At 42.2% G+C, this 22,086-nt stretch overlaps 1 protein-coding gene across 5 annotated transcripts in view; it reads right to left on the bottom strand.

Annotated features, from left to right (window-relative positions):
* Positions 1 to 1,562: 1,562 nt before the first annotated feature.
* ubr3 (ubiquitin protein ligase E3 component n-recognin 3) overlaps positions 1,563 to 22,086 on the bottom strand; it is a 48,599-nt gene continuing 28,075 nt past the window's right edge. For 2 of the 5 annotated variants that reach the window (XM_018729626.2, XM_018729632.2), the window contains 12 exons: positions 20,690 to 20,902; positions 20,274 to 20,410; positions 18,288 to 18,373; positions 14,011 to 14,116; positions 12,020 to 12,123; positions 9,103 to 9,227; positions 7,396 to 7,503; positions 7,055 to 7,180; positions 6,619 to 6,798; positions 4,909 to 5,118; positions 3,788 to 3,927; positions 1,563 to 2,495 (listed from right to left, as the gene is read on the bottom strand). In XM_018729626.2, coding sequence (XP_018585142.1) covers positions 2,378 to 2,495; positions 3,788 to 3,927; positions 4,909 to 5,118; positions 6,619 to 6,798; positions 7,055 to 7,180; positions 7,396 to 7,503; positions 9,103 to 9,227; positions 12,020 to 12,123; positions 14,011 to 14,116; positions 18,288 to 18,373; positions 20,274 to 20,410; positions 20,690 to 20,902 — 1,653 coding nt within the window. In that variant the 3' untranslated portion in view covers positions 1,563 to 2,377. The remainder of the gene's footprint in view (positions 2,496 to 3,787; positions 3,928 to 4,908; positions 5,119 to 6,618; positions 6,799 to 7,054; positions 7,181 to 7,395; positions 7,504 to 9,102; positions 9,228 to 12,019; positions 12,124 to 14,010; positions 14,117 to 18,287; positions 18,374 to 20,273; positions 20,411 to 20,689; positions 20,903 to 22,086) is intronic. The other 3 variants (XM_018729630.2, XM_018729631.2, XM_018729629.2) reach the window with 2 other exon arrangements.

The following is a 22,086-nucleotide window of genomic DNA, read 5'->3' as shown; positions in this document are numbered from 1 at the left end:
TCAAGTTTTTCCCCCCTTCTAAAAGCATCTCCATCTTCCTATAGCATAACATGGGAGGAACAGTGACTAATTCCCTTACACCACAAACCAAGTGAGAATAAGAACAAAAAGGACTCGAAACATGTCATCTGTCCTTTATTTTAAAAGTAATGGTATGTCATCCAGGCACAAACAGGATAATAAATATTTAATGTTATTCAGAAACTCGCAAATTCAACCTAGGTACCTAAGACACAGAAGTCCAAAGTGTCATACAATATGCATCATGGTTAGAAGTGTATTATTATGCATACACATTATCTTTAATTTTGTTCAGAAACCCTTCTGGAACCTGTCTGGAGCTCGGTCCTGGTCCACACACCGAGGACCACTGAGCTAAAGAAAATATTGTTTTCCTGGATGAAAACGATAAAACTCTTAGATAAAGCATCAACTGAAATAAATAGAACTTGGCTCTAAGAATGAAACATTAATATGATAATTGAACATAGAAATCTGCACAGAATATTAACATTATGTGGGTTTTTTCTTAAATGGAAAAAATTAATATGAATCTTAAGCATTCATGATTAACACACATATGAAATCAATTTGCCTCTGCCACCGGCTGAATTGTGTTAGTTCATTAGAGTTCTAGTCTTTTTTTTTTTTTTTTTTTTTTTTAAATAAAGAAATTATGCAAATTAATTCAAAACTGTTTACCCAAACTATTACCATGGAGCCAATGTTGACTCTAAACACACAAATTTCAGCATCCAGAAACAGACATGAACAGGTAATGCATCCACACTAGTCTGTTAGCATCCTTTTGCAGAGCTGTTGGGTGAAAATTTGGGTCCAGCAGATAACTGTTAGATGAGTGCATCAGGAATTGCAAAAGAACAATACAACAGCATGACCCAAGATTGACACATACGAATGGACGTGATTAACAAAGCCGGAGCAATTCCCATTCCTTAGCAAGAGCCATATACACGGTTTACTTCTCAAACAATGCATTTATAATTTAATTACAACATGCGACCTTTATGAGACACAGTATGTGGAAACAAACACTTGAACGCTGTTAAATTACAATCTGAAATATTTCTATCGAGCTCCAACAGCACTTTGGGGACAGGAGCAGTGGAGTTGGTTTTTGTGTGATATGTGTTGAATTACAATCATCTAGATGGTCAGAGTCTCCTTTGTGGATTAACACTGAGCGCATGCTTTCCCTTGCCGTTCGGGTCCTGTGCTCTGGGAGCACTAGAGAGGAGAGAGAATGGCTGCAGATCAAAGTGCACAAACTGAGGGAGGAGAGGCCCCGCCCTCCCGCTGACCACACCTTGGGGTGGCCTGGACTGAAAAGCCAAAAGCCACCCAAGTTCATTTCAGAAACAAAGGGTTCTCAAAGAGGCAGCCCTTCGGAGACTGACACCACACATCTCTACAGCTGTCTATGACCAAGACAAAGTCTTTCGACAAATCATGTCTTTTATCATACGAAAAAAAAAAAAAAAAAAAAAATCATCTTTACAAAGCTAAAACTATTTTATTGTTTAACAATGAATAGCAGCATTTCTTCAGATATAAACAATTTTGTATTTTAAGCTACAGAAAAAAAAAATAAAATTCCTGAGGATGAACTGCAACTACAATAGAAGAGGACTCACTTGCAGGTCTGTATTATCTACCATTACATGTCAACAAACACTTCACAGATACAGCACTATATTCTCTACAGGAGCTTGAAACCCATGTAAGGGCTATGGGGCAGGGCTGCTGGAGATGACACCGGATTGTAAACTATGAATGGGTAGTATGCGTATGGACTCACACAAAGTGACAACACATCACTGCTTTGAGCATACGCGTCGGTGGGATGAGTCATTATTACTTTTACTTCTAATAACAACGATTATTTTAGGCCCAGTACTGCTGTCAAGCTAGTACTGGCTGGCCCAAGCACTTGAAAATGCTGTCTTGTAATTTCAGCTCGTAGACATTCTTTCTGGAACATCTGGCAAAGTTCTGTTTGCTTCAGATTTGCCACAATTCATGCATTTCTGAGCATGAGAATGTAGCTTCATCTCAAAAAAAGGAAAAAAAAAAACAAAAAAAAAATTTTTCTAACAGGTTACCCTGTGGGTAAAGTTGTGCTTTCACATTTCTCAAACTTTATCTTATCCCCTCTGAAATCTGTATTTAAATGACAAACACACTTTTAGCCATGATTGTACACCAAACGTCACGCAACCCCAGCTCTATGGTGACAGCGCCTCCAGCACGTGGCTGTTTATTTTGCATGATAGATGGCCAAAGGATTCCCAGAGGCCTAACAAAGGAGCCGACACAATCGTGTTATCATCTCCCCCAGGGAAGCCGGTGTTTTGCGCTACAGTCCGTTGTAGTGGGGTCCCCATCGCTTGTTGATGTGGTCAAAGGTGTGGGACACCCACTGCTGCTCCAGGACGCGGTACCTCTCCTCACACAGGAACAGAGGTTTGCCACGGCTGTGTGGAAGATAGCAAAGAGAGGAGTCACAAAATGAGCCTGCGACAGTGCCAAGTTGGTATGCCTTTTAATGAATATGAAAGAGATCACATGTTATTGGCAGATATGTGTCTGAAATAGAGAGAACTAGCGACCCAGATCACCAGGATGTTGCACTAGACCAGCTGTTTTTAACAATGGGTGGATGGGTAATTGCTAATATAGTCGGCCAAGAAAGTTGGGGGCACGGTGGCGCAGTGGGTTTGACTGGGTCCTGCTCTCGGGTGGGTCTGGGGTTTGAGTCCCACTTGAGGTGCCTTGTGACGGACTGGTGTCCCGTCCTGGGTGTGTCCACTCCCCCTCCAGCCTTATGCCCCGTGTTGCCAGGTTAGGCTCCAGCTCCCCGCGACCCCACGTGGGACAAGCGGTTTCAGACGATGTGTGTGAGAAGGAAGTTTGGTCAATGTCATCCTTATGCATCATCGTCATACAAAAACTATATATGCAATCTAATCACCCTAAAATCCTGGATAGAGGGCTTTTATGCATTGTTCACCATTAAAGCATGAGATATCAAACCTTTCAGTCGTGACAGTGAATCCCCTTTCCTCATATAGGTGGGGTTGGGCAGGGGGTCAGAGCTACTCTATGGTTCAGAGAGTCTTTCAGGTCCATGTAATTGTCTCTTTTCTGTTACTCCTGCTTGTGTGCACACATTGTATTCCATAACAGCAGACACAGGACAGTGACATTTTCTCCCCTCCCCCCAAAACGAACACCTCAAGTCAACCCAAAATGATGGACTAGTAGAAATGAGAAGCTACACGCATCACAGGCTATTTTTTGTCCATTTTTTCTTTCTTGGCCACAATAGACTAGATTATAGAGAAGAGAAGAATGAAGGACAGACAAAAAAAAAAATAATTGAATGCTGGCTAAAAACTAAAATTTAACACTGCTTTATGCACTATAATGTAGCCAAAAAACTGATCTAATAAAAATCCACTGGGAAAGGAACATTCATTATGATATTTTTGGAGTGAATTAAATGTTACAGTTTTGTTGCTGGGAGCAATGGCGTAGTATCTTACTTGCCTTTCTACTGTTTTAATCCTAACCTACATTGGATAGAGGGGCTAAAGTCAGCCTTATATATTGTATTTGTACTAGAAATAAATATTTTGAGGCTATACACAATCACATTCCTTGCAATGCAAGATTGAGGCAGTTAATGTTACTGTGGGTTACTATGGTAATAGCAGTGTAAAATTGCAAACGTGTAATGCCGTGTGCTGGGGTAGGCAAGTTTTACCGGAGGTCTCGGTCCTCCTCTCCATGAGCATCTAGGTACACAGAACCCCACAGACAAAATCGGTGGCCTCGGATGATGATGATGACGGAGGCGTTGATGAGGAGAAAGATGCCTGTTCCTGCGCCACAAACCTGTGAGTGCTGGAAGAGAAAACCACACAAGACTGTCCTGTAAAAACACTGCCCACTGCTGGGCCATGTCTCCTACCGGTCCTGTCCAAAGCACAGCATAATCACAGCATAATCAAAGATCAGTGCAGAAAATGTAGAGGTGGGGAGGAAAGTCTTATGAAAACTGCACAGTCTGCTTATTTTTGTATCAGGGCTTAATTCCATAATTAATTTCACTGGCTCCACAGTTTATGAACCCAAATGGGACCACATTTTGTAAATTCTGTTTGTAAACCGATTTGTTTGTAAATTCAAAGTTGCTTTACCACAAAGTGACAACAAAATCTTAAAAGCACAGATGTAGCTTGATTTATTTCTCAGGTTTTGCTCTGCAAAACCTCATATACTGCTATAATAAATGTAAAATAGGTAGGAAGTCCATGTCAAATTTTTAAGCGACATTATAATTAAAATTAATATAAAAATGGCAAAATAAAAATGCTGATTACAATTCATAACAATGTGTAACATTTGTCATTTTTTCCCCATTGATGACCAACCCTAATACAACCCAGACACCAGCTGTAAACACTGTGGAGGCAAGCTGAATTAAGGTGGTCCGATAGGTCTTTTCTTATTGAGTGTGCTATACTGCCCTCTATTGGTCAGGCAGATAAACAAGCGACTTGAGCTCCACAACAGACAGAAATTTTCAGAAGCAGATAAGTAAATTGAATAAAGAAGAAGAAGGAAAAAAAAAAAAGGGCAAAAAATGTGTTTAAAAAAGCTGGAACTTCCCTGTTTATAAAACAGGCAGCAGAGAATTAAGTTAATTTTATCTAACTTCTACCAACCAACTGTGTGTAAACAAAAACCCAGAGACCTCATGAGCCTTGTGAATGCTCACCCTTGTGTTGAGGTAACCTCACCATTTAAACTGCGTTGTGGCCAACAGATAGCAAGGTACCATGAGATTACAGTATTAATAGTGACCATATCGAGAACCCTCACCTGAACACACTCGCAGCAGCTTTGCTGTTTGCAGCACGTGCCCTTGAGGCACACAAAGGTGCCGCAGACCAAGCAGAGCGCTGGGTCCTTGGGCACCCTCTTGCAGGAAGAGCATGCCTTTCTGTGGTAGTACTGGAAGATGGTGTTGTAGTTCTCAGGCAGCTGGAGGAGGCTGGGTGCGGCCCACTGAGGGTCCTGAACGAGAAGACTCTGGAAGAGGCGGGTCGGGGATGACAGAGTTATAAGAGTCGTAGTCCATACGTCATCGAAAATGGAATTAACGAAAATTTTATTCCATTAGACATGCTTTGCAGTTACATAGGTTTTCATATTGTTAAGCATATTAATTGTATTATTTCTACATAATTATTTTACCAAAGCTTCCCATTTTCAATATGTAAAATGAAACTATAAATTAGTTTAAGTATAACTTCAATTTACTAAACAATGCAATGGAGAATAAAGAAGCATTTATGTGAAGCAAGTATTTCTTGTTTAGAGGCACCTGGCGCAGAAAACCAAACACTTCAGATGGTAAAGAAAAGAATGGCTGTTACCGCACTTTCATTGTGCAGGGTAAACAGTACCTTCCAGCACATCCACAAATCGCTCCGCCCCACTGTTAAGATCTTTCGTTTAGCGCGGAGCCTGCGACACACTCTCCCTTGAGCCCAAGCCTATCTGGCCAAGAGCTGGGCTAATCCGCCGAGCACTCAGTCACGCAGTGGTTCCATTCATCCCCTTCGCTCACTCGCTCGCTCTCAATCTACGGATTTCCAAAAAAAAAAAAAAAAAAACGGAGGGTGCGAATCCCCTGGCTTCATGGAGGCCCCGACAAGACGCGACTCTCTCGTTATCTCAGAAAAGTGCCAGGTGAAAACCGATTTTAATTCATTCCCTCTCTGTCCAATCTGACAAAAGAGCACTAGCAAAAAATCCTTAAAACCAACTGCTGATACCAGTCAAATTCCCCTACTCTTATATGAAACTTCTCTCCAAGCGACTTACACTGTTAAGTTACTTACAATTATTTACCCATTTATGCAGCTAAGTAATTTTACTGGAGCAATTTAAGGTAAGTACACTGCTCAAGGGTACTAAAACTGAGATTCGAACCTGTGACTCGAACCGGTGACCTTTGGCTCCAAAGGCTGCAGATCTAACCACTACACTACACTACACTACCAGCTGTCCCCTCAAAGATGGAATATCTTTGATGGATATCTTTTGTAAAGGAAATGACTGAAAATAGTTTTATGCTAAGAAACAATGTACGGAGGGGCCTGACTTCTGACTGCACGAGATCTCAGTCTGTTCACATTACAGATAGGTAACACATACTGTTGATTCGTGACGTTTCAATTTGGGGGGGGGGGGGGGGGGGATTTGGTAACAATATGAGGTTGACAGTGTTTTTATATGTGCTGGCAGTCTGATCTACGGCTTTCAAAATGAGCCATGAAGAGTAAGAGCCCGGAGCTCAGTTCTCTCTTGCTAAGAGCCGAAAAGGTTCGTAGCACGTTTACCTTTCAGCTGGAACGACACTCGGAGCAAAGATCCTGGGAGAGCTCTGTGGTGCAACCGCAGGAATAAGAGAGCCTGTTTCCATCTACATGTTTTGTCACTTGGAATTCGCTAATCAGGATTTTACAGTGTACATTATAACGCCAAGTGCCAAATTACCATAGTTTCGAGCTGCAGAGAACTTACAACGGTCTGGTCGGTCTGCATTTCTGTTAGCCCAGTGACCTCAGCACACCACTGAGACATGAGGTCAAAGGCACAGATTGGCCACTCCAGACAGCTGGCACTGGTCAGTGGACTGGACAGGTTTACAGTTGACGGCAGCAGCCCCAAGCAGTGGGCCAGGACTGAGAACTCCTCCTCCCTCTGGAGAAAAGTGGCAGGAGATACAAGCCATTTCAGTTACTAATGCTACTTACACTGTCCTTTTTCTTGCCTGTTTTACTATTCATGTTTAGGGAAACTGAAGTGGAAAGTTAAGGTGAAATGAAACCAAATTTAAAATCCAAAAAGAAATAAAAATGAAAATGACAGAGTTTGAAAATTGAGATGTAAATTTCCGCACCAAGATGAATAAGTGTGGCGGCGATATGAAATGTACAGTAGCTGAGAGGTGTGGTACCGAGCAACCGGGCAGGTCATCCCCATAGAGGTGGTGCTGCAGCAGACAGGAGAGGCGCAGGAAAGGCAGGCAGAACTGCTGGAGACTGTACTCTATGGACTGTGGGGAGCAGATGCTGGAGCTCAACTGGGGACATTGGGGAATAAAACACAGAGCAACAAAAATTACACACCTCACATGCAATCTCCAACAAGTGATGGAGCTAAGTCACAACACACAATCAAACCAGATGGTAAGAGCTACACTAACTGGTGGCATCATGCATCTTGGATCAGACAGAACCAATGCAACTTCCGGCATTTCTCAGTCTACACAGTGGAAATTAAATGTAGCAGTCTCACCATAGGCATTTCTTCCGAGTCCACGTCGTACACACTCTTGCCCTTGGACAGCTCACCAATGACATGGCTCAGCAGGGCTTCCCAGCATCTCTGGGCATTGCTTTCATTCTGTAGGCCAAAGGTTGTGGAGTTATCAACAATGCCCAGGCCGTAAAGGGCGAGTCTCTCAGTTCCACATGAGTTCAACAAGTTCTCAGAATCTGGGCAGCAGGTGGAGTAGCAGTCAAAGCTGTTGCCTTGTAATTAAAGGACCCGGGTTTGAGCCACTGCTCCTACTACTGTACCTTTGAACCAAGTACTTGCTCTGAATAGCTCCAGTACACATTAATCCAGCTGTATAAAGGGGGTAAATAAACTAAGCAGCCTAGGATACAAGGCTAACATTGAAGTCGCTTTGGAGGAAAGCAGCACACTAAAAAGATTTAACAGTAGTAAATATACTATAATATAATACTTCAGTATTGACATAGTGAACTCTACGCCCGAGATTCCATTCATCTTCCGAAAAACAAATGACTACACAAAAACGGGTCAGAAATTTTGGTTTTTGATTTTCATTTTTATTATACACATGAAGACGGTACAACTAGGTGTCACCTGGGTGATCGGCACAGCTTGCTGAAATGACACCACGGTGTAATGTTATGGATATAAGAATTCACTGCAATATTCTATGGCCCAGTCACCTTCTGTATGACTCGAGGCTACATTCTATGACCTCGTGTTTATCAAAGTACCACTATGAAATAAACATATGAAGTAGTGGTAACTCATCACTGAAACCACCCAACAGTATGAAACCAGCTAGAGGTATCTTCACCAGTGTAACTTTACCCTCCTTGCAATTCTTAAGCTCAGCCTCACAGGATGATGTGCCACATAATTCAGATACAAATAGTTGGTGTTGCCATGACTTTTTTTTTTTTTTTTATAGTGTTGATAAGGAGTAAAACATTACCTGATGTGTGTTACGATGAAATCCTGCTGGTTTGACTAATACTTCATGTGGTGTAAAGCAAGTAGCATTTATCAAGTTGACAGAAGAAGAATATAAAATGTCAGTCCTCTTATCTACCTCACCATTGTCTGTCATAGATTTATAGAGGAGGAATTTCACATGTCTGGATCTCTTTCTTTCAGGCTGCACTCATCTTTGTTACAACTTCAGGTCTTTATATTCTCAGCAGTACAAGCACAAAGGCTCTGCACTGCATATTGGACAGTGGAGTTAAAGCACAAACAAAGACGATCCTGAAAATCATGCTTGTCTAAGCAGACAGTGATTGACCAACATGTTCCACTCTTTGAAAGAGGAGAGAGAAGAAATAAATCAACAATGTATTAATTACTTGTAATATAACTTTGTGCTTGCCATTTCAAAGGTGTGCAATTAAAACCTCTCAAAAGGAAATCAGACTAAACTCTTACACACACATACAGATTACACAGAGGTGGGTGTATCTAGAGCAATGCTGGATTACTCCTACAAATCTGGAAGTCACATCAATTTTATATTTTCAAGTCATATATGGCAAAATCCTCACACATTAAGTAGTCAGAGGGACATATGGATTTCTACTCAACCTGAATGGATGCCATGCACTGAAATGCACTACAGCACAGAAGACGAACTGATAGACGTAAGCTATTGACTGAGGTGTTTTGGATTCCACTCTGCAGTGATGCGATTTCCACCAGCCCATTTACCTTCTTCAGAGCTCCAGATGTGCTCCAGGCAAGCCTCTCCTCTGGACTGAGCTTGGCTGACAGTGCAGCGATGGCCTGGGTGAACTGCAGGGTGTAAAGCACCTTCGCCACACAAGTGAAGTGTTCTGCAAGGTAAAAACATAACGTGTGCACTCGCAGACACAAATACACACACTCCTATATACCCCCTGAATACATTCTATATATTGCAAACACACAGAACATGCCATGTTATATTTTTGGTTTGTAGGTTTTTCAGTTAACACTATAATAAATTCCCTGGACAGAGTTGGAATAATGTTTATCCTTTGTTGGTGGACTCAATGGAATAAAGTAACACTTGGTTTCCCCACTACATACTTAACGAAGAAAATGTAAATGTGCCAGTTATAAATACAGACCAGTGGGAAATAATGGCAAATGTTAATTATTTTGGAAAATGAAAAGGAGAAAAATGTAAAGAACTGAGTTTGGCTCAGTTTCTTTCTGAATCTATGTTCACAATTAAAGCTTTAAGAAACCTCTTGATTTGTCACTTTCCATGCCCTGCCTCTGCATGTACAGCTGACTCAGATATCAGTATTTCAGTTATATTCAACAATGAGTACAGGTAGTTCTCAAGTTACGGCATTTATTTGGAGAAAAGCATCTGCTAAGTGAATAAATGTAATGTAAATGTATTTTTTTTTAGGCACATTAACTCAGTATGTCCATCACTGACTGCACTTTAGTTACAATAATTTAAAAAAAAAAGAGAAATGAAAGTGAAAATTATAGTGCTGTATGAAATTTAATTATAACACAATACCTATAATTTTATGTTAGTTAGTTTATTTTAACATGAATAATGTGTAGAATTAGTGAAATCTTTGCAATTGCCATTATACAACTGAGCATTCATGCATATTTACATGATTTATGGTTTATAAAATAGTTATTAGGGGATTTGAAACCAACGACAAGGTCGTCAGAACCTAACTCTGTTGTAAGTTGAGGACTACGTATGTATGTAAATAAACTAATAACCAAAAATCCCCTAAACACTGTTGACAAACTGAGAATCCACAGTGAGGACACTTCCACACTGAGGATATGATCAATCATAGGCCTTCTATCACAGATGTGACCATTCATCATTCTGAAATTCTAAGTGCATTTTTCTTTAAAGCACTCATCAATCCATCATTTTGCTTCTCAACAAATGTAATACATGTCAGCTTTTAGAAGCAAAATTCACCAAATATCCCAGTACTGCATACGTAGAAACTATAACTTGATATCATTGCTTTTCCCGTGACATGAAGAACGGTACCAAAAAATTAACCCTTCAACAACCTTGTAACCATTTTATTAGATGGCAGAAACCAACACGCTCCCCATCTGCTCCTGCAATTTCTAACAAGGACTTCTCCATTTGCAATGGCTCATCAAGGAGGGCAGTAAATAGCTGTCGGCAGTCAGGTGTGAGATCATATTTATAGCAGTCCGGTGTGTCTCAGTGAAACACAATGAGCTGTTACACTGAGAGGCCTCACGTCACATGAAAGCACCGCAGCCCCCCCACCCTGTTTAACGACCCGCTCGGTCAACCCCGCCTGCTCGTGGGCCGCAGAGCCGGGTCTGCATTTCTGACCCCAATTCCAACACCCCAGCTATAATAAAAGACTTCATTTAGGCCCCTTCTCCCTGTGATGTGTTAAAATCAATTCTCCATCTCACAATGAGCGCTGTAATGACATTTGGTTTTTTTTTGGCTTAATCAATGTGAAACCGGAAAAGATAAAGTCCATTATAATAAGAAGCAGGGTGCCCTGTGAACGCTATGAACGCTGAAGGGCAGCGGGAGGAGGCAGTACTGTTCCAGAGGTGGGAGCAGATCTTAAAGCTATGCATTTCACCACAGTGCAATCCCGCAACAAACCAGTGGGTTAATCCATGATTGGACTGACATCCTATACATGGCGTACCCTGCTTCATGGCCTATGGTTCCAGGATAGGCTATGGACCACTGCAACCTTGAATTGGACAAGTGGTTATTGATAGATGGATAGATTGATGGAAGGATGGATGCTGTATGCAAATATACCTGCCTGTTGAATAGGCTTGATGGCAATGGATTCTACTTTAAGTATACTACTGTACCATTTCAATGGTACTGTAAAATTTACACACAGGCAACAGGTATAAAAACTGAAAAATACAAACTGATTTACATGTTACCATGTACTGCATTGCAGGAAAACACTCTAATGACCTTTTTTCACCTGTGCTCAAGCAGCTGTTTTTCTCCTTTAAGGAAATACAAGACCTGAGATAACAAATATTGACATCTATAAAGATTTTTCTCTCTCCAGTGCAGTAAAATGTAAAGGGAAGTGAACTAGTGATTGGAGATTTATAAAACGGAGAGGTACAGTTAGAAAGCTGAATGCACTTTTTTTTCTAGAACCATCCTTCTTAAACCAAAGGAAAAAAGGCTCAAAAAGGCTGAATAAACTCTTTTCTCCTCATCCCTGAGCAATTGTCCAGCATCCTTTGCTAGTGTCAAGCACTTCTGCAATTACCATCTTTGTGAAAGACCCACACCCCCATCAGGCATACAGTAATTACAGCAATTTTGGATCCTCAGGGATTGAAAGAAGGCTGGCAGGCGAACAAACACCCACCCCCACTACCCGCCCAGAGTGCTCAGCTGGACAAGGAAACACCACCTGCCCAGTTTGCAGGCTACCAGTAAAGCGGGCTGTTTCTAGGCTGTACACTCACTGTACAGGATGGTCAGTGGTGGGGCTGACACCTGAGGCTCATGGGGCACAGCTCTGTTCCTGTTACGGCACTTGTTCCCCATGTGCCAAATCCCAGCAAGAAGAGCGGAAGTAGATGAACAAAGACTCACGACAGGCCCATGCGGTCATACCTTTGCGCAGAGGCTGTGGCATGGTCAGTACAAAGATGATCAGCAGTGAGGGCACGTCTCTGAACAACATAGGCACCTCGGGAGCATCATCATCGCAGAGGCTGCTGGAAGAAAACAGCGATACCCTTTTGTTACCACAAAGCTGTCACACCCTCCACCACCACAGATACAAGCACATCGTCAAACTGAAAGCCAGAAGGTTGCAATAATTTCCATGCAAAATTAAAATCGGCATTTTTCCATTTCAAAATGACAGCCCCACAGCCCATTCTTAACAGAATGATATTTAGAAAGACACTTTTCCATTCCTTGCAGTAACAGCTACAGGTGACCTTTTAACGCATCCCCTAAACACAAGGACAAAACTGAAGAGGATTTCACAGAGACAATTACTGTATAATGTATTCTCTTCTAAAAGCTGCCACCTTATTAATTCGGTTGCAAAGCAAAGCCAAACACCTAAAGCAGCTCTGGCTCACCTGGGTTTAAATGATTAACCCTGGATGCCTGTGTTTAAACCAGAACCTTCTTCACATTTGCACACAGCAAAAAGAGAGTGTAATGAGTGCTAAAGCCTCAGAATGAACATTTAATGGGTAGAAATGAAGCATCTAGTAGATTCTTCATCTAAGACGCACCCTGAAAAAGCGAAACATCTATACGCTTTGGGGTTACAATATTTCAGTAAGAACTGACAGGCAACATTGTAACACATCCTGCATTACTTCAATTAGTGCACCTACTTGAACGACAAACATCGGTGCATCAAGTGGAAGGTAACAAACTAGGTTTACTTGAGAGCCACATGTCTGCAGCCATGTCTTTCTCTTAATGTAATGCATAAATTGTACTTTTGCTGAGATGTACATTGCTTTGGAGGAAAGCATCTGCTAAATGAATAAGTGTAAATGTAAATATAGTGGGTTTGTCATGGGTTTACCACCGACTCAGTGGTAGCATGTACAGAGCCTAGGATGTTAAGAAATATAGTATCGTTTACCGATCACATCCCTTCACTGAAAAGGTTGCTATGACCTCCTTTAACTACCAAATTATGGAAATGGACTTCTCAAATTGTGACTTTGGCCCTGAGGCTCAGATTTCCAGAGTTCCAGGTCCAGACCTCACGGCTGTGCCAAAGTGCTCAGCTCAGTCTGTAAAACCGTGAAGAGCCTCAGAATGGAGCCCTGGAGCTCATGAAAACCTGGGCTGCAGAGAGCAGGCCTGAACGAACGCTAGGCTCCATGGAGGCGCTACAGGACACTTCTTTGGAATCCCTAACGAGAATATCCTCTCCCCTCGCTTCCCATCCGCCGAGGGCTGAGTCAGACCCAGGAATCAACTGTCTGCTTTACACAGCCAAAAAGAAGGAGAGAGCTCCTCAACTGCTCCTCAGCAGCATTAAGTGCTTTATAACTGGAACAAATGCACTGAAAGGAAAACTTACAGAATATTTTAAAACAAAAAAGACTAAATGCTGGTTTCAAGGTACCTGTAATGAGAGAGAAAAGCCATTTTTAACAATGCGTGAATTTGTAGTGCCTGAGGGGGCAAGGACTTAATTTTCTGCATCTGCACGAATCACTGATTGCAGCCCCGGAGAGAGATGGGAGGCGTGCAAATGTCTGCCGCAAATATTTTTCTTTTCAGGGAGATGTGTAGGGTTGGAGGGGGAGGGGCGACATTCAGCTTTCAGCGTAGTGCCATGTAATTTGCCAGATGCAGCAATCATCTGTATCTATGGTGACCATGTTGAGGTTTCTGTACTCCTCTCTGCACCATTCACTGTTAGAAATGAGGAGCTGCAGGAGACAGGAGGAGAACAGGATGGAGGGAGATGTTTGACAGTAACAGGGTATAATGTGAGGAACGTGAGAGTGACCCTGGGGTGTGGAGTGTGAAGTGGGTTCAGTGGGAGGCACGACAGAGGGAATGGGGTTAGAAGACAGGAGTAAAGATGATAAGGAGGGCATAAGGCAGTCGAGACTCACTTGGGCGGTCTGTTCGGAGCACTCCGTGTCAGCCTAGTCCAGGGGTTGTAGGCCGAATCTATGCTATATAGACGCATGTGCATGGCCAGCACGTGGAAGAGCTGATCTGAATGACACAAAAGAAACATAGAAAGCCATTAACCTCGGCAGCTCTTTCTGCGTATAACACAGCAGCAAACCACTACACTACAGCATGTGCTGGACCACAGGTGTTGGACCACTTGTCACACCGGTGTGGGCTGTTGGGTGGCTAAAGAAAATGACATAAGATCGAAGCACTCACCACCTCTGGTTCAGCTTTGTTGCAGAACGCAAAGGTAATTTGTCATTTGCCAGGCTGCCTTGCAGCACTCTCGATACTCTGTTAAGCACTCAGATGTTATTCTGCGGTCCCAAACAGCTGTTGAACTCAACAGACTTCCAGCAGATAGGAACACATTTTCATCCAATCCAGCAAGTGACAACAAAAATCATTCATCTGTACAGCAAAGCAAACCTCAAAAACCCTGAAAATGCATATCCGAGTCAGAACAATTTACTGGGTCACACTCAATAAACAAGTCATATCAATAATAAATGCATTTCATTGCACATGCTGCTGAAATCATTTGGTATTCAAAACATTTCATGGAGCCAGTTTTTTTGGACCCATAAATAATAACTTTGCATTAATTTTGTCTGAGAATACCAGGCAGAAATAACAGCATTAAAATTAAAGTAGTAACACAATTAAGAACCAGAAGCTTATAATAAGCAGCACAAGGCAATATTGATATACCTCAAACAAATGTACAAGAACTGTTTAATCAGAAGTATTCTCAATGACATCAAACCCGTATTAAATCAAAGGCAGGTAGCGGCTGTCATTGCAACATGGACAGTGACTGTTGCTGTAGTGGACTTTGATAGGACTTCATTACTGCGGAACTGTAAAAAAAAAAAAAAATGGGAAGCACGATGAACAGACATGGTTGAAATCTAGAGCAAAAACACAGTGTTTTGGTGCTGAGTCTGTTGGCATCCCCCACCCCCACTGCAAAGGACCTCAGAAACTTATCTGATATTCTCACACAAAAATGTCCTTTTATCCCATTCTGGGGCACTTTAACTTCATTATTTTAAATTGCAGAAGTCATTAACCTATTTTTCCTACAGGGCTAATTTTAGCTTCAACACCATCTATAAGTGCTAAAATTCTAAATTAGATTTTGAAAGTAGGTCTAATATGAACATTAGAATAGTGTGCTGAGCAACCACGTCTAATGCTGTGAAAAGACCCTTCACGTACTGTTGATTTCGTAATGAACAATGCTTAGAATGAAACGCAGGTAGGAGGACCAAGGCACCAGAATTTCTTATTCTGACACAGCCATGTCTGCCATGTCTGCACAGCTCACAGCAGTGAGCTACACCCAATAACCAACCTAGCAACACCCAATAACACAACCTCAATACCGATAGAGCGCTGATTCAACATTTTTCAGTGTATCCTTTCAGCTTCCATGTTTTTTCTGGGTAATCGTGGTTATATAATTTAACGTAGTTGCAAAAACCTGCCAGCTACTGGGAAGATCGAAAATATTCACATTAACACTCAAATATTACACAACACTCAACACTCAAATGTTACACAAAGATATTAGGAGAAACTATGAGGTTTTGTTGAATGCAGCAGCAGTCACATTTGACTACCCCTACTGTTATGTTTAACGGTACTACAAGTGAATCGAAACAAAACGCTGTCTTGAGAGAGACCCTTATATTTGAGATTCCAAGGAGCTCGTTGAGCTGTGAAAACTAGAGCAACACTGCCCTCTGGAGATAGCTGGTTACAATGAGCAGGAACTCATGAAAATTCTGAGCTTGTTGTGATCAGAGCCAGTGATGCATCCAAATGGAAAGCTCCCATGTTCCCTCTGGCCACCGGCCCTTGGCGACCGGGTGACTTTGAAGAGGAATAGCTCATGGTTAGAATATGCTTCATGGTTGCCTGGCAACAGTGGTAGTACCAGGACAGGTCTATTCAGCTACCGTGCTGAGGGACCAAATCCAGAAATCTTTACAGCTTTCCTCCCACCATTAAGGGACAGTTTGTGGCCAGTCGTTAAGGCTAGACCTAAGGTACAAATCGTTTTAAACGGAGAATCCCTTTTGACAGTGCAACTTAGCCTAACAGGCTCTGCATCTGGAGAACTAGTACTAAGAGCAGAGGAAAAAGAATAAAAGGGGTTGAGTAAAGACAGTGGGGAGAATGGTGTGGTTCTTAGTCTTGCTAGAGTGTAGACCTGACGAATTCAGTCCACTTCTCCATCAGCAGGAGAATACATGTCAGGGATGCTGAGCATGAAGGTGGAGACAGAAAGTACAGCTGAGATTTCCCCTACAGAACTGACTCCTCCATGATCCACCAACAGGCCATTCTCTTGGCTGTGCGTCACTGACTATGCCGTCATCATCCTTGCGTAAGCCATCACAACCCCCTCTGCACCATGCACAAGGGGGGGGGGGGCGAGAAATAAAGCAACTATAGGTTCCCAAACTGGATGAGTCATCTGGAAATCAGGTCAGGGTAAAGAAAGCTGCTTGCCTTCTTAAGTCGTGCTACTAGAATGTCATCGCTTCCTGAAAGCACAAGTCAAGTAAACCAAACCAAGTAAAGCCAAGTGGAAAAACTAAAGTTGAGAAACATGGGTATCCAGCAGAGTGCTGCTCTGTTCATGCTAGACATGGGGAGAAATGGAGATGTCCTCTGACTGCTGATACACCATCTAAGCTGTTGACTTACCACTGTAAACCTTTCTGTGTGTCTGAGACAGACCTCTTGTGTCTGGAGGAATCCTACCAAATTAATTTCTAGTCTTATTACCCAGACTAGTACATCAAAATATTTTTACAATATGACAGCTATAATCATTTAATACATTCCACATCATAAGAATGCATGTAAACCTGAGGCAATACATGTGGGTTTTTAATAACCAGGTGATATGGCTTTGAGCATCCTGGTTCAGCTCACAACATAACTGAGAACATAAGTACAATGCCTACTGGGTAATAACCTTGCAAACCGTACAACCCGTTGTGTGATACTCCACAATTTCCACTACTACAGCTGCACACTTCTGGTTTTGAGGCATGCAACGAGCATACTCAAACATATGGCATCCTTCCATCGAAAAATCTGTTACCCTCTCAGTGACCAGGATGCCACCTAGACTTGCATTTTTTCCGTTTCTGTGATCAGGTACAACTGGACTAATTCATTAATGATAGCCGTGAATTCCACAACTGTGTTAACATAATCCATTTATGTTACATTCAGTCACGTATCCCTTCACATTTCATAGTGCAAAATACTATATATGTTCTGTAGAGTCAGAAAGTTTGCACGCAATTGTACAAATGTTCGAATTGAATGCAGATCAACCGTTTCTCCCTTAACGAAAATACCTGCTCAAGTGCTAAAACTTGCTAAAGCATCCAGTCTGTGTTTGGTCATGGAGACCAAGTCAGCAGTGGCAACGCATCTATTGATCACTCGACAGGCCCTAGCCATTCCTTTCCACTGTCTCTCAGGGAACGTGCACAGAAAGCCCATTTGTAGTACCAAGTCTCCACCCCAGCCCAATGACAGCAGGTGTTGTAAGTGCACAGTGTGGTGCCATTTGCTCTGACGACAGCCACCTCGGGACCAAACCCATTCACCACAGTGACCCTCCAACCTGAACTCTTCCACTACCATTCAGATCAAGATAAAGCTGCATGCAGGCAGAGCAGAGAAAGATCTCCCACTTTAAACCTATGTTAAGTTCTTAACTAAATGTTCTTTTTTTTTTTTTTTTTTTTTTACAGATTACTCTCTGGGTTATTACAGTTTTTGCTGGAAAAAATAAAGAACTAAAAAAATAGAGTAGTAGTAACTTTCTCAGTGTTTATTGTATGGAAAAAAAGTCATGGATGTGGAAGACCTTGGTAAACACAAGGGATGTTGAACATGTAAGACAGAGGCTCCCAGGATTGTACTTGTATAGCACTATTGTAACAGTGTATTGCGGAGATTTAAAGTGACATCCACAGAGAACAGTGATGCTAATGAGCGGAAGAAAAGAAACCAAAACATGTCCCTCCCAGCCAGCTGTGCTTGGGGCAGAGTTAGGGCAACGGTTGAGTCACCGTGCTCCAGCCAGACCTTTGGATAGGGCTAGTCACAAAAACGCTCTGAGCAGTAGACAACAGTGACGACGTGACTGGTGGGTGGGCCGGTGTTGGGAACTCACTGAGGCAGGAGCGCTTAACGGCAGCGCTGGCTCCCCCGAAGCACAGGTCCCCCCCACGGTGCACCAGTTCCAACTCCAGGTTCGTCCTGCGGGGGAGAGCACGTGGGGACAATCACAAAATGTTAAGTCATCTGAAGAGGCGGGGTTAGAGACCAACACGATCCAACGTTTAAAAACATTACATCAAGAACCCAGGCAAAACACAGCAACCGACTGGATTTACTGGTGGCCACCCTTTACCTTCTTCAAAAAAGTTCATGTGCAATGACTGTCCACGTAGGTTCAGAATAAGTAAAAGGAAAAATAGACTTATCTAATGAATCCCCTACTGCCAAAATTTCCTATCGCAATTCAATGTGAACCTTGTAGAACCATTTTTCAAATAACAGTTTTTCACCACATCTCACATGACTGAAAAGATATTTACGCATTCTGCACGTTACTAAAATAAGGCTAAATTGGGAGTGGTTATTATACTGAAGTTATAGGCTTATTCAGTTGGGCTAGCGAAGCCCAGGCTAATCCCCTCTTCCTGGGAGGAAAAAGCAATTTCACACTGATAATGCTGCCGCGCCGAGCTCCATCTGGCTGCCACTGATAAGAGCTGTGCGTGACGGAGGAATTTTCCGCTCCTCAGGCAATTTGAGCTGCTCGATGAGCACTGGAAACCAAACGGGTAAAGAGAAAGGGAGCTAGCGCTATACACCGCAGAAGGGTGTTGAGAGAGGCTAAGGGACAACCCCCAAGTGCTGCAGAAGAAAACTGGACGCCTTGTTCACACCTCTTGTTTTACTGTCATTGTTAATTCATTGCTTAATAGACACTTTGATCCAAAGCAACATATTTGACCCATTTATAAAGCAGGATATTTTTTACTGGAGCAGTTCACAGCAGCAACAGGGAGTAGTGGGCTGTGAATCTGCCAACTCTTGGCGTCAAGTCCACATCCTTCACCACTACACCACCTGTTGCAACCTAATATTCACCTCTTGCCTTAGTAGCTGCAAGTACACACATACGTGTATGGATTCTGCATGATGTGTTAATATCAGTCTTTGTGCTCCCATTCAGGAAGATATTGGCTTCAGGGGCTTGCCAAGGCTCCCAGTAATCCCAGATGCAGGACTGCTGGTAGACCAGTGCCCCCAGTGTCAGACACATAGCCCTTCAAAATTATTACTAGGGATGCTTAAAAGTGCAGGGCTAATTTTAGCAATATGCTTTTCAAGAGCACCACATTTTGCATATTTGTGGAAGAAATGCCAAGAAAGGGCATTTCTGAGCAAAACCACTGAAGTCAATGAAACACTAAGATTGAAAGACCAAGGAGAGCAAATCCATAAAGAATCTGCTGATAAATACCCAGCACACTGCACTGGAACAAGTCAATATGGCTTTACTGCACTCCTGTTTGCATGAGGCTCTGTCACTTTGAAAATATCTACAAAACCAACATAGTATTGTAATATGAAGTGGGAATACAGCCATTTAGCGAACACCTTCAAAGTGGGTAGAAAATGACTAGAAGGGTATGCAATCAGAACCATCTGGTAAGAGACATCTTTAGTGTTCAGTGAAACTGTAAACACCATAGAAGCAGCAAAAAGACCAATGTCAACATCACACCTAACCAGCTATTGATAAGTCAACAGTAAGATCTGTTGAAGAAATAGGGGGATTTCCTTGCACACAACCCAGGTGCAAAGTAGGAACTTGTTCTGAAGAACCACCACATAGAGCAGACTCTTGAGGCCAATGTGGGGCTTTATGCACAGCAGAAGAATGTATAAAACACATCTTTAAGGCCTTTGACACACCCTAAGTACCCCCAACAGAAGGGTTGCTGCTGAACAAAACGAAAACCTGGGTTGTTCAGGAATATACATCACCCTTGCTCTGAGATAACCTGCTCAAACTGGGCCATTCCTCATGCCCCTGATCTGCCCACCACCACAAAGGGCTCAGGGTTGGCTTGGCTGAGCTCACCTAGCCACAGAATACATAAAGAGGAAATCGTTGTCAGGAGAGCCCGGATTCTTGCCATAGTCCATGTACTTCTTCTGGGTCGTGTTCTTGATGTCCTTTATGACCGATTCCATCTCCTTCGTCAGATTGGATTCGGTCTGAAAGGGGAACATCAATATCAGAGAGCTCTTGATAAATTAAAGGTTTTGATAACTTAATGGCATTTTGAACACATGGTATATTGAAAAACTCCTATTTTCAACATGTAGGCTAATGACACCTAAAGGACACAACATACACGGGGCAGGAGACAGACAGCAAATCATTATTTCAGTGAACTCAAAACTATTGGTATTATTTGTTTTTCAATTAAGGTCTTGTTCCTTATTTAGCAGAGAGAGCAAAATGGGATAATGGGGAAGATCTTTCCGCCTTACACTGATGCTTACTGGGAAGGCCCCCAGCTGATCCTGGAGGTCCTCCACCTCTTTGATGAGCACCGACAAGCTCTTTCCGCTGTGCCCATGCCATGCACTTATCTCCGTGCCCTGGCCTGGACGACAAGGCAGTACACTGTTGGCAAACTGCCTGCAGAGGGGACACGTGAACTCGCCCTTGTCCACAGAGAAGCCCTGAAGAACCTGGTCATTCTGAGGACAGAGTAAAGAAAGCGGATGAAGAATACAGAAATGACATCGTGCTACAAGCAGTGGTCAGGGTAAGGGATACGGGTAATCTCAGGTAAACACAGCCCTTACACCAAGCTGCTGACCTTATGTACTTTTAATAGCTTTAAACCTTGCATGGAGAACTTTTAATTGCTTAGTAGGATCTAAACCTGATCTCTGGAAACAAGGGGTGACCTTGGAGCTTCTCAACTGCTTGGTTCAAGGCATTAAATTAACTGTTGAAATCATAAATCTTTATATGTGCAAAATTAACCCCCATTCTCTTCCAAAGATATATTTTTTTTTTTTTTACATTCATAATCAGTACATTTTTGGAAATTAAGTTTTCTGAAGTATTTTGATGACAAGCCATCTTGTCAAATGGGAATTTTGATACGGTTATGCCTCATTCACTTATAGATGATCCCTTCATAACACACAGACAAGGTAATCAAGGCAATAAACAAACATTATGTATGCCAAACTTAAATCATAACCAAGACAACACTTACTTCCAAAACACATTTGCAATTATGACTAAATAAACCAATCCCTAAATAAAGTTATTGTCTAAAATCAGGGTATTTTCAGGCTCCTTTTAAGTTAATGAAATTTGACCATATTTGAAGCTTTAAAAATGCTCATATGAACATTTTTAAGTCCAAAGAACAGTGTGTCTTAAGTGGCAGTCTATGTAATTCTCTCTCGCAGTGAATAACTGTCACGTGGAACTGCTGGCTAAACATCAAGCTACACAAGACACAGCCCCGCAGGCAGCTGGGTGGTTTAAAGTCAAAGCATTATGACAAACTGACATTGATATGATGGTCCAGCACATCTTCTCCTCATCAAGCCTTGGAACTGGCTTCTGAAGTTCAATTCACAGAAATCTGTGATGCTTTATACCAATGTTTCAAAACAAAGCTTCCAGAGCTGACCTGAAAACCACCTAGGACTGAAATGGCTGGAGTTTTAAACGGACATTTATATAGAAGTGTTAAAGTCGGTGTGTTACGTCCAGGGCTGGGAAGCGGAGAGCTGTTCTATAAATGAAGTTTCAAAAATAGCAGAAACCTCCAGTGAATATGAAAAGAGCTGACAGGAGATGTACACATGGTACATCAAGCACAGACAAGGGCATCTGAATGTGATCATGCCATTAATGC

Source organism: Scleropages formosus, chromosome 12, assembly GCF_900964775.1.
Source record: "Scleropages formosus chromosome 12, fSclFor1.1, whole genome shotgun sequence".
NCBI lineage: Eukaryota > Metazoa > Chordata > Actinopteri > Osteoglossiformes > Osteoglossidae > Scleropages > Scleropages formosus.
This window is presented reverse-complemented; position numbering and strand designations above follow the sequence as displayed.